General features: G+C 30.2%; 2 protein-coding genes across 5 annotated transcripts in view; both read right to left on the reverse strand.

Annotated features, from left to right (window-relative positions):
- The window catches only part of Ih (I[[h]] channel), a 242,028-nt gene extending 238,317 nt beyond the window's left edge, over nucleotides 1–3,711 (reverse strand). For 2 of the 4 annotated variants that reach the window (XM_026635627.2, XM_026635610.2), the window contains exon 1: nucleotides 3,431–3,711. The gene's annotated coding sequence lies outside the window, so the exon portion shown is untranslated. The remainder of the gene's footprint in view (nucleotides 1–3,430) is intronic. The other 2 variants (XM_026635641.2, XM_026635633.2) reach the window with 1 other exon arrangement.
- A 5,925-nt stretch (nucleotides 3,712–9,636) lies between these two features.
- LOC113399002 (uncharacterized) lies at nucleotides 9,637–13,094 on the reverse strand. The gene is made up of 4 exons (XM_026638000.2): nucleotides 12,968–13,094; nucleotides 11,795–11,938; nucleotides 10,895–10,984; nucleotides 9,637–9,945 (listed from the first exon to the last, which is right to left on the reverse strand). The coding sequence occupies exons 2-4, from the start codon at nucleotides 11,909–11,911 to the stop codon at nucleotides 9,664–9,666; spliced, it is 489 nt and encodes a 162-aa protein (XP_026493785.1). The 5' UTR covers nucleotides 11,912–11,938; nucleotides 12,968–13,094; the 3' UTR covers nucleotides 9,637–9,663.
- Nucleotides 13,095–13,121: the final 27 nt, after the last annotated feature.

Below are 13,121 nucleotides of genomic sequence, written 5' to 3' on the forward strand. Positions count from 1 at the left end.
CATTGCACTGTAATAACGTTCTTAGTAAATTTTTTTTTTTCAAAATTCCATTATTTGACGTTGTGGTACTGGGAGCATATAATTAAAGCCAGGAGAATTGCAAAGGAAAGATATACGAGGATGTTTCAGCAGTAAATTTTTCCCAGTCAATCCTACTTTTGATTGGCGAAATTACCTTTGACCGTGTTACCAGTTAAAACTTTACTTCCTTGCAATAATTAAAGTATTTGTGTGCTAAACAAATTTTTTTTTTAGAAAAAAAATACCCTTTTTTAAAATATTAATACAATTAATACTTACGGTCGCTTTATAAAGAGATTTGTTAATCGAAAAATGCATTATTATAGTCTTTCCTTATTCAGGAATCGTATTATTTTTCTTAGCAAAATCGAGTATTTCTGAAAATAATATCACACTAGGTGATAGAAACATCCTCGCGGTATAAACATTTACACCTTATCCTAGCTGTCTCGTCACAAATATATATTTATTATTACTTTTATAGTTTTGCAAGAAATACCTCACTAGCTACCATTTTATATTTATATTCTTACGCCAATAGATAACTTAAATAACTGTAATATTTCTGATGATATTATTCAAACTTTTTATTAAATTAAAAAAGTAACACTTTGGTAATATCCCAAAGAATGAAGTGAATATGGCAAAGGCCACGATTCCTCTTAAGGTTTGGTGTTCATCGCATGCTTATTAACAAAATTATGCTCATAAATAGGTATGTCGATATATTATATTAAATACATATACTTAAAATTTCTCTTAGAATAAATAGTACACAACTAGAATCCTCACAAAATAGAATATAATTTAAATAACAGTGGTATAAATTACTGGTATGAAACTAAAATCGAAAGATGGCCTATATGATACAATATCAGAATCTTAACCGAAGGTCGTAGATACATATCTGGTGAAGCAAGCACTTAACAAAGTTTTTCAAGGACTGGTATGTACATCTTTGAATAACAACATACAAGAATTGTCTATTTCAATTTTATTTTATATAAAAATATTCGTCCGTTTTTTGCGAATCTATCTGTTTGACTAAGATTTATTTCAGAACAGCAAGGCTTACTTGAACTTACTCGTTTGTACCTTAAGGTATTCTTAAGGGACCAATGAAGAATATACATTAGCTTTCGGAGTTATCCCTAAGGCGGATAAAATGTCATTTATAATACAAAAAAAAAATATTACAAAAAAAAAACTTTTTGAATTATATCGATCTTTGAAACTAGATTAATAAGTATTGAAAAAGGAATTTTTTGCATATTTAAATAAAAAGTATTACGTCAAAGGGTAGAGTATCGAATTATCGATTATAACTTTAATTAAAAAAGTATAAAATTATTAACGAGTTCTTACAATCTAGCGCATAATCATCACTTGAGATATTCAACACATATTCGCTTAAACTTGGTGACAATATTGCAGTAAACAGACGTATGGAGCTCAGAGTAGGCTTTGATGAATTAGCCAGTGAAACAGAATATTGTCTTTGTTCCGGAATATTCAGCAATATTAACTTAGTCTTCTTAATTTTATCGGGTTATTAATTTTTATTAAGACAAGAATTAAGGAATATTTAAAAAGAAATACTTACCAGTAATTTAACATTTAAGCCGTGGTTAATAACGTTTTTATAAATGATAAATTAAATATTAGTTTATTATTTGAACAATTTCATCCAGATTTTCATCTGATCGATCTCTTCGTTCAACGCTGACCACGATAAATTATAAACACAATTAAGCACATGAAAATTCACTGGTTTTGCCTTGGGTTGAAGTTCTAACCACTGGGACATCTGTGCATTTCAGTGTAAATATCTTAAAGAAGTTATCATAATGCGTTACTAGACATTAACATAACGCGCATTTTATTTTTGAATTCCCTACTTTAAAAATACATCAATTCCTTGTCACCTAACTTTAGCGAACCTTTTACTGAATTTACTGTATGTGTCAAGAGACCATCTCCTATTGCAAATCCCTTCATACTTTTATGTTGACTATCTATACTAATTTACTATAAAATGCAGCGACATTCAAGCTATGGAACACTGCCGCACTCAATTCGTTATTTTCAGGAAAAAGTTTAAAGAGAATTTTCTTTTATTATCCTAATTTACATGATGAAATAAGCCTTAATAAATATAGTCTTAATAATTATAGTAACGAAATAAGTTTGTATTTTTTTGCACGTTTTAATTTGGTTTTGATTTAACTTGTCAATTTCTATCTACGTTATTTAATATTTTCTATAGTCGACACACAATTTTCATCATCCTTTTAAAAACAATTAATTGTAAAATATTTCTAGGTCGCATCGCTTTAGCTTTAGAACTTAACGCGCCATTATTCCAGATAATAATGTTGTATTTTAATATTAAGCGTCTAAAAGTGTACTCATTACTTAATTCTAATTAACAACAATCTGCACACTACAAGAAAAATACTAAAAACTTTTTTTTCAAATATTATTAATTTCCATTAACAATTAATTTACTAACATTTATATTTTACAAATATAATATCATAGAATAATACATTTTAAATAATTATTGGAACATAGAACTATTTCGGTACGTTTAAATGGTAAAAATAATGAAAAAATAGGTTGAAACAGAATTAGTTTAAAAATAAAACTTTAAAGTTAAAATAATAACTAAGATGACAAATTAAAGTCGAATCATTTGACATGATAACAGAGACAGGACTGAGGCAGCAAAAACGATTCCAGATATCCAATTAAGTAGTTAGACGTCTCGATTTAAATTTAAGTGGTTACTTGGTACGCTACCTTAATTATTATATCTCAAAAAAGTTGCATAAAAAAACTGTAGGTAAATGTTTCACGAGAAACTTTGAAAAAAATATACTTTGGCAACTTGATCTTTGCTTTTCAAAATAAATTCTTCAATTAAATCTGAATGAGTATTCGGACGAAGAAAACAAAGAACCATAGAAAATGTGGCGAAGCGTTTGAAAAAACAATCCAATGAGCTTATTCTTTCTTTATTATTCATTTTTTAACCGCAAGAAATAGCAGAATCATCTTCCTGTCCTCCACGGACGGACGAGCTCCGCTAGTGCGAATCTCCAATTAGGTATTGTTCGTCATTTTTATGCACCATTTAAGGACATACCAGACATATAAGCACATAATTTCTTATCATGTTTTGCTTTTACTTACTGTACCTCTCAACAAATATAACCTATACAAATACGTTTACGATCAAACCCATCAGATGAACACTGATTGCTACAATGGGTATTTTTCCGGGAATCTGAACCTTAGCCTAACGACACATCCTGCCGCTTAATCGGCGCCTTCCGTTCGATCGTCACGACTCACGAGACACACGTTCCCGTTACATAACGCACCTCCAGACTATCGGAACACTCACCGAGCACCGGTGCTTACTGCATCGATTATGTCACCTCACAGCTGACGGTTATTGCACAACGTGAGGGTCGGAGGTGAGCTTATCAGTCGATATGAATCGGCCGGTTCCGCGAACGCTCGCGATTCGCGACGTTGTGGATTAGCGCGCGTGGGTCGCGTCGCGGGGTCGATGGAGGCGAGCGAGGGTGGAAGGGGCTCGGAGGCTGCGGACTCACCGTGCGGATGGTTACATAAGTCGCGAGCGGGATCGAGGACACGTGCAGCCCCTCCGGGGCGTGAGGCGCAACTGAGGCTCGGGCGCCGCCCCGCGCCATTGAGCCACGCGGTCCGTTCGCCACTCTACCACCCAGACGTTATTAAACAGCCTTCACGTGTGCGGAGTGCGGACGCTAAGCGCCTAAGCGTGGGGCTAATAAACCTTTACTGCGATCCGATTCAAGGATTACCCTTTGATATAATATTACCTATTAAATGAAAAGTGTAATTACTACGCCCGACATTGCTCACCAATTATGCTTTTAATTTTATTTGTGATTTCGTTCTGTTCTCTCATTTATTTACATAACATAATGTATACATAACATTATATGTATTATTATAGGTGGCATAAATTAAAATGGCTCCAAATCCAAATATTATTTCGTTTAATAACCAAGTACTTGTTGATCTAAAGAAATTCAAAACCAACGTTAAAATATTTTCTTTATTGTATACGGCAATATCAAACTTAATGGCAGTATTTTATCTTAGCACTCATTAAAAAAATATATTTTTTAAACAACATTATATACGAATTTCCTAAATTATGTAATATTTGAACTTAGTCTAGTTACTAATAACACTAATTTGCCTGAGTATGCGCTTGTTTTTTTTTTTGACTCAATATATGATCCCTACCTGATTGTTTCCGGCCCGGGGTCATTCTCAACGAAGATTAGCCAACAACGCACGAGATATAATAGTGAACAAGTACGTGCATCTGAAACTCTCTCACTTTCATAATCCAAAGATATTTATTTGGTGGTAGAGCTTTGCGCAAGCCCGTCTTGATAAGTTCCCACTGATCATATGTTCTACCGCCAAACAAAAATTAGTCGTCGCGTTACAGCTTGAAGGATGAGTGAGTGTAACTACGGGTACATAACATAACGTCTTAGTTCCCAGCTTTGGTGAAGCATTGTAGGAACAGTTGTGACAACTAGCATCAGGTGGCTCATTTGTCCGTTTGTCTACGTATGTCATAAAAAATATGACAATACGACACGAATGAGGTTGCATGTAGGGCCGGATTTAGGGGAGAGCAACAGCCTCAGGGCCTCCACGAGGTTGTGGGAGCTACCCACAATAGAGTTTCTAAAAACATAATTCGGTCGAGTAAACAATTTTAATGTTATTTATGTGTAGACATAGTAAAATAAATCTATAAAGTATTTTATGTGATATTTTTATTACTGTTTTTAAAGTTACTCATAGGGAATGAAGAAAAAGTACACGTTAAATAAATTATTCAAAACATCTGTAAAATCCCTTTGTAGCCCAGGATTTCCAGAACTCTAAATCTGGCCCTGGCACTCTAACTCTGGCTCTCGATTGTAAAAGTAACAGTCATTAAACTTCAAAAATTGTATTCTTAAAAGAAAAACTGTCGAAACCTCGGCTAAAATATAAAACCTTTTTATATTTAATATATATAAAGATGTGATCGCGGTTATAAACATGAATATAATATATGTCTAGGAAGGTAACATACTTAAATCAAGCTTAAAAGTTTTGTTTTGTTTTATTTAATGTTAGCTTATTTTGGAACATTTTCATGACCATATCCCCCTTTCCTGTTACATTTAACCCATGGTTCTTTAACTATTGTGTCTGTTGTTTGGACAGCGAAATTGATAAAAAAGCAAACTCATATTCATTTTAAAACGAAATCCCATTTATTTATGTTAAATGTGCCAAGCGAGCAGGAACACCTGATGGAAAGTGACTACCACCACCCATGGACAACTGCAACACCGGGAAGCTAGCTTAAAATTTAAATGCTTAAATGTAATAAAATATATAGAAATATCTGCATCTATGCGTGTAATATGTACATACAGATTTTATTATTTTGATGCTTTATATAATAAACAAATAATAATTTTCATCAAAAATTGAAAATATTTTAATTTAAAGGATGTAGCGGATGTAACATTTCGTACGAGGTGTTGGAATGACAAATGGACTTACGGAAATTATGATGAAATATTTCCCGCCTTTTTAGGGATCGTTAAGTTCAGATACGATATATAAAAATAATTAGCACATAATCAACAAATAAAAATAAATAAAAGCTTGGAAATTAAATTAATATTTTAATCTGTAGTCAAGTTAATACCAAGCTAGTTATAAAGTTAGTTTCCCATGACGTGATGTTTCAATATATATGCGGACAGCGGTTTTATTGAATATTAATAATAACTCATACTTAAAATGGAAGACATGCGCTAAATTATAAAATATAAGAGAAACACACATTATTTATTGTATGAGGAAATTTGATTGAATATGAGAATCAGCTTCAAGAACTCTATTAATAGCACATATTGTTCCGTTTTGAAAATTGAGTGAAGTGAAAAGTGAGTCATTGGCGTCACTAAAAATGAAGTGTTCGCAGTCTTATTATGCTACCTTCGAGCCCTGCAATTCGATACTACAACTTGACGCGACCTCTTATTTTGACACTAATTTTTCACCTATTTTAGTAATACAATTTTATTAACACTCCACTTGACATTACTATGTACATAATGTTTTTATTATTACAAATGATTCTGATATCTAAATTAAATAATTACGTTTCATAATCTATTTAAACAAATATATAACGATTATTAACAGAGAAGAGATAATTTCATTTGAATAAATAATACATGAAAAACTTAGTCAGGTGAAATTTTTTTAGGGTCCTGGAGCCATCATCGTCTCGGTGTTATTCATTACGGAATACAAAAACACTACATATTGCTGATTTGCGGTTGAATATGTGGTACGTATCCAGGCGGGCTTGAATAAAGTACCACCAACAAATAAAAAAAAATATTATTAAAATCGGTTCATAATCAAACAAATTATACGAAATATTTCGATTAGATTCGAATGTAATAGAAACACACACGAGTAGTATATTTTAAGAACCTATTAATTATTTAAAGTGTGTAGGTATAAGGTATTAAATGTACGGGTATACCTGAAACGACTAAATAAAAAAAAATAATGACGTCACAGCTGATGTCTAACCTTTTGTCCGACTTATAATTACATTTATCGAAAATTTTAGCATTTTTTGTAAGGTAAGTAAAACCGTAAACTGTTAAACCATATTATTAATATTAGGAAAAATATTTTTTTATTTGGCTTTGCTGCCATCTCTTACCGAGTAGCGTTACTAAATACGTATGAAAGCATATGTATAACTTCGCCCTCTACCGAAACTGTACCCAATTTTTATAACTAAAGTTGATTAAATATTTTGTGGGACCACTGTTTCGAGGTATGTATATAAATAAAAATGTTAATTTGAATTATGAAATATAACTAAATTGAGATAAAAAAAAGACTAAAAAAATTGTATGGTTAGTTTGACGAACAAATATATTTACCTGTTTTTTAAACGTTCATTGTTTTTTTTATTAAAAACGTATTACCTACTCTCGCTTTGGAAAAGAATAGTTTATAGTAAATACTACTATTTGTATACAAAATAATCCTATTGAAACATGTACATACATACACAGCCTGCTAGAAATACAACTCAAGATTACTCAAAACGTAGAGATTTAAATGTAACATAAATGACGTAACATAATTGAATGAGAACATTTGAAATGAGAAGTCAGGAAAACATGACACTTTTGATTAAAATACAAAAATATCTACTTATTATTATATTTTTCAAAACCATCAGTTTTATGTAAATATATCATACTTGTACGTAAGTTTAAATATTTCACTCAAACGATACATAGCGAAACTTAAGACAAAAAGATTTGCTTCAAAAAATCTAAGACATTAATTAAAGGCAAAAAACGTAACTATAACGTGAAAAACACACTTCCAAAATTACCATTGCTATTAAGATTCAGCTTTTAAATACATAGAGACGATTACACAATTGCACAGATAAAAGTAAACATTTATAATTATGTATAGTATGTGTATGTATGATTAAAGGTTTTAGTAATCTTGTATAGAACGGGATAAAAAAAAACAAGAACGCATATATATTATGTTGAAACAACACTTTATTAAGATTTTAAATAATTACAAAACATATTTTAATGAGCAGAACAAAAATAATTCATTTTGGCCTAAATCAGTCTTTTCTTTACTTTTATAAAATAAATACGGTAGCAGGAACCAGTTTTATAAAAAAATAAACAGAAATATAGCTTAATATATTCACAAGTATTCGATAAATATATCGCACGACATTGATATTAATTTGTGCAAGATAATGTGCAAAATATACAGTTTAAAAACATTTGTTATAACTATATTACATACATTTACATAAATATATATATATAGTATTACGTTATAGACATAACAATAGGATGTAATACAGAAGAGAAACATTTTTACAAAATATCACTTGGAAAGAAACCATGACTTATTTTGTAGAGATTTTCATACCAAAGACCATAATTATTTGAATAAATGTACAAATATAGTAACAGAAAGAAAAATAATTACGTATAAACTATAAACCCCGATTTTGTTTACGGGTAATAGAATAATCTAATTGACATTTACAACTCTCATCGTAACATAATACCTGTATATATATTTATATGATATATCATAGCCTATGATATTATTAGAAACAGCTAAAATTTTTAAGTTTATATATTGGGGTCAATCTCCAGAATTAATGGTCCATTCTATAAAATTCTTCACTGGTAGCAAACTACATTATTCCTGAGTGATATAGTGTGTAAATTATATATATATCATATATTTTTCTTTATAAATAAATCGCACATGCACGAAGCCCGGGTCGCTTGTTTTAAATAATTATATCTATAGATAAGTTACGTACAATTATATTAAAATGTTTTAATAATTTGTTTTTAATTGACTAAATTTACATAATCCGTTATTATTATTATTGTTATAATTGAAAACATTTTATTATTAATTTGACAACTTTTGGTTTTTATAAAATAAATTCAAAATATACTTATAAACTATAGCAATCATTTCCTTACCTTGCACACTTAAACCTAAATTATTCCAAAAAAATTAAACGTAAAATTTTATATACGTAACCATTAAAAAAGTACAGTGACATACATATATATTTAAAATAATAATAAGTATATACATCTTCCACACTAAAATTGAGAGAACAACACATGACTTCATAAACATTAGTTTCGTTATAAAAGCTCTTGCACTACATAAATTATATAAGTTTTTTTTTTTTAAATATAAATATACTTTTAGAAAAAAATAACATTATTACATATTTTACTTTTAAACATATTTGTAACAAACATATATATCTATATAGTTGTTAATAATATAAAGAAATAGCAACCACAAGATTTATTTCTAATTTTCGTTACAACATAAATTATATTCAATATATACTAATATTATATGTAAATGCGAATGTGACCTCTTCACGCTTAAACCGCTGTACCGATTTTGATGAAATTTGGTATATGTGAAATTTAATTATATGAGTTAGTTTAAGTCTTGGGGAAAGACACAGACATTTATTATTTATAGGCCGCCTTAGAAGGCGTAAAATTTCGCATATTCGCCTAGTATTATATAAACCGATATTCAAGCTATCTTAAATAAAATATACAAGTTTTTTTTATGTTTAACATGTTATAATAAAAAGAATTTATGTAAATAACATTTAAGTTTATATATATATATATATATATATATATAAATAACATTTAAGTTTATATATATATATATATATATAAATAACATTTAAGTTTATATATATATATTTGTGTATTCAAATAAATTTATATCGTAACAAGTTTTTAATATGACATATTTTTCTCTAATTTAATTTCTACAGGGCAAGGGAATGCATTTAAATTACAGAAAAATAATAATAATATTACTTAAACGTTAAATATATAAATGAATTAACGGTAGTATCTTCAGTACAAGACCTACTTCATTATAAAATATATATAACAAATAAAACGCAATATTTTTATATATTTAACGAAAGCAGCATAACAAGGTACAGAAAAGAGACGTGACTTCCATAACTCTCTTCCAAGTAGACGTTGGTCGTTTATAATTGGACGGCAATGGTATAACCAGTTCTAGGACTGAGTTGTCGTCGTCTTCATCAGACGCCGTCAGTTCCACTTCGATGAGTGGAGGCGAGTACCTGTCTGGACTGTTGTGAGCGTAATTTTGGGAAACATCAACTCGTGGCTGCCACTGAACCATTGGGATTAAAATTTCACGCTCGAGCCGACCCTCCTCCATTATTTCCTGAAAACGCACTTGTTAATATAAATCTTATATATTAATAACGTAAGCCGATTTTTGTTCCAATGATTATGGGACGATAGCTGCACATAAAAAATGGTCTCATTTTGAAAGCTCCAACCGTAGATGTGCAGAAAATTAAAAAAGGATTCTTGTTTGCAAAAAGTAAAACGTAAACAAAATTAATTGTTATCGATAAACTCCAATTCTAACTGAACTAATGTATACTATTTGACATTAAAAAATAAATTTAAGTAATGTTTCAACATTTTGGCGCCAAATGAGTGACTTGCAGTTTACAATGAAAGGAAATCAAAACAAAACCTGTCATAGGTTTCGAAATTCCTAAAAAAGCTTTTGAATATACGCGAAGTTTCGCGGGCGACCCAAAAGTATATAGATGAAGCCCCCTTGAATTTTTACTTTTAGTTATATTACATCGTATGTATAATAAGACATCGAAAAATGTAATCAATTTACCATTAACAAATTTAAAAAGTTTATTAATAGTAAATTAATCAATAAATGTTATTATTCATTAAAATAATTATTTTAAAAAAAAAAAAACGCCTGGATGTAGGATCGGAGTGCATCACAGGACTGATTGAACAGTAATTATGAATAGAAGCATTGTAAATTTGTTTATTTGAAAAGAGCAATTATGCGTGTTTCTTTCTGAAACGGTGGTAGTCTTTAAATAGAGACAATTCAAAAACACTTTATTGTAAAGTTTACTTAACTAAAATACATTTGTTTTGATTTGATACCTATTATTGTTTTATTTAATAAATCTTCTTAATAGAATAATAAACTATACGACTTTAAATTTTTAAAAGATTAATTTAAATTTAATTCAATCCTATTTATAACAACTGTACAATATTAAACCATGTACAACTATTTAAAAAATATATCTTTTGCTTTTATCTGGTAAGTAATTAAGTATTCTTACTAGTTGTTCTTCAAATTTTTTCTTCGTGAACCTCTGTATCCATGGCACCTTCATGGCGGGATCTTCGTCACTGCTACTGCTTTCTGTTAACTATAAATTAAACATAAAAATGTAAAAAACCTTCTGTAATTTTCTCATATTTATTTTAAATAAAAATAGTATTCTTTTTTTGCCGAGTTGTTGTATACATTGACGGCTAAAATAGACGAAATAGAGTCCTGTGGATGTGCAATGTATGCTCTTTTAGCTTGTAAGTACTATTGAGGGCTATATATAAAAATAGCTTCGATCTCATATGATGCTCTTGCCTCTTTGCTTAAATTGGCTCAGGATTTGTATGTGATCAGATGTGTATATGATATATGATTGACTCTTGTGTATCATAACGTAGTTTCACTTAATTTTTGTTCACCTGATATATCTAAGATTACAATAATTTTTCGGATAACTAATATCGGATAATACTGGTAAGAAACCGGGGCATCTAATAAATGCACATGTGAATGATACACATGCGCAAAATCAAGGTAATAGAGCTTGGGGCAAACTCGCATGCATATAAAAATACAAGCTGAACCTGCAACTTTACTCGCGTGAAGCTTATAAAAAAATATAGCACACGAACCGTACACAGTAATTTTACTTCCTCGAAGTTGTACCAAAAAAAAGTAGACTTTGTTTCACCCCGGATGTCAAACCATCTCCACAATAAATTCCATCTAAATCGGTTCAGCGGTTTAAGCGTAAAGGCGTAACAGACAGAAATACTTTCGCCTTTACAATATTAGTATAGATTCACTATCAAATATTAGAGCAGAGCAATTAAAAAAGTTATCGTGACCTATTGATAAATATCTGATTTAGGTACTACAAATAGCAATACATTTATTTTAGACTTACTTGGATCATTTCGTCCACACGTTGCGCTCGCGCGCGCTCGGTGTCATCGCTATCGATTCCGCTGTCGTCCGGCTCGGGAAGCTGCGCGAAGTACATCCCATCTCGGTGGGCCGCCATCTTTAATTTCCAAAAAAGCTTTCTATCCTGGAAGCAATAAATTATGAAGAGTTATTGAAGTGCAATAATTAATTTAATAACTGGCCAAGTGCGAGTAGAACTCTCGCATGAAGGGTTCCTTACCATAATCTATAAAAACGGCAAAAAAAATATTTATTTTATTCTGTCTTTTAGTATTTATTGTTATATCTGCAACAGAATTACATCATCTGTGAAAATTTGTGTCTAACTATCACGGTTCATGAGATACAGCCTGGTAATAGACGGAGGAACGGACGGACGGACAGCGAAGTCTTAGTAGGTTTCACCCTTTGGGTACGGAACCTACAATACATCAATTTATATATATATTTTTTATTTCTTTATACAGTATCCCTTGATATATATAGATAATATTGCGAAATCTAAGTAAGGCTAAAAAAATCAGGATATAAGTATTACTATTATGTGTTTCCTGTATAATTAACGGTTTTATATTTTTATTTCTTTCTTTATTTGAAAAACAACCTCTTTTTTTTATTTGTAAAAAAGTGACCACTAAATATCTTGCAGTTTTCCTGGTTACAATCTAAATACAAAAACCGATGGCTAATGAACATTTTAAAATATTAAATATAATTTTACAACATGACATTTATTCAAAAATGATCGTACAAGCTACTTGCATAAAGTATAATTTGGTTTTTGAAAAAAATGTCATTTATTATATTATACTTGCAACGCAATAACTTCTGACATGATACAAATCAATATGTCGGCGAAAGGATCGTACCTACGCACTATTTGATTACTATTAAAATCCACGTTTGAAGTAAAGCGCAATGCTTCAAATTATATTAACAGTTAATAGTAGAATTATTATCCAATTATATTGTTATACTATCGCAATGAACCATAATTTTCCTCATCCTTAATGGGTATTATTACTTTATTATTAAAAAAATATATATCGATACCGATATCCGTAAATAACATACGCTTTTCACACAATTTTTAAAAGATTTTTAACCCTAATCGTACTAGTCAAAGAATTGTCATCTAAATTTAGGTTCTCACCCAAAATTCCCAGGTGTAAATTTAATAGAAGCTGAATTATCCGACTGCTTAACACAAATACACTACATGAAACCTTCACGCAACCTCTAGCACTGGCAGTCAACAAGGGAATTTAGGGGAGCCCTCCGCGTTGCCATAGTAACAAAAGACTGCG

This window comes from Vanessa tameamea, chromosome 18 (assembly GCF_037043105.1).
Source record: "Vanessa tameamea isolate UH-Manoa-2023 chromosome 18, ilVanTame1 primary haplotype, whole genome shotgun sequence".
Taxonomy (NCBI): Eukaryota; Metazoa; Arthropoda; class Insecta; order Lepidoptera; family Nymphalidae; genus Vanessa; species Vanessa tameamea.

Excerpts from the sequence above, each read along its gene's own strand:
- LOC113399002 (XM_026638000.2), bottom strand. The coding sequence starts at position 11,911 with ATGGCGGCCCACCGAGATGGGATGTACTTCGCGCAGCTTCCCGAGCCG. Across the intron at positions 10,985-11,794 it reads GTGTGGACGAAATGATCCAA|TTAACAGAAAGCAGTAGCAG; the intron begins GTAAGTCTAAAA and ends TTTAATTTATAG. Across the intron at positions 9,946-10,894 it reads AAAAATTTGAAGAACAACTA|GAAATAATGGAGGAGGGTCG; the intron begins GTAAGAATACTT and ends GTGCGTTTTCAG.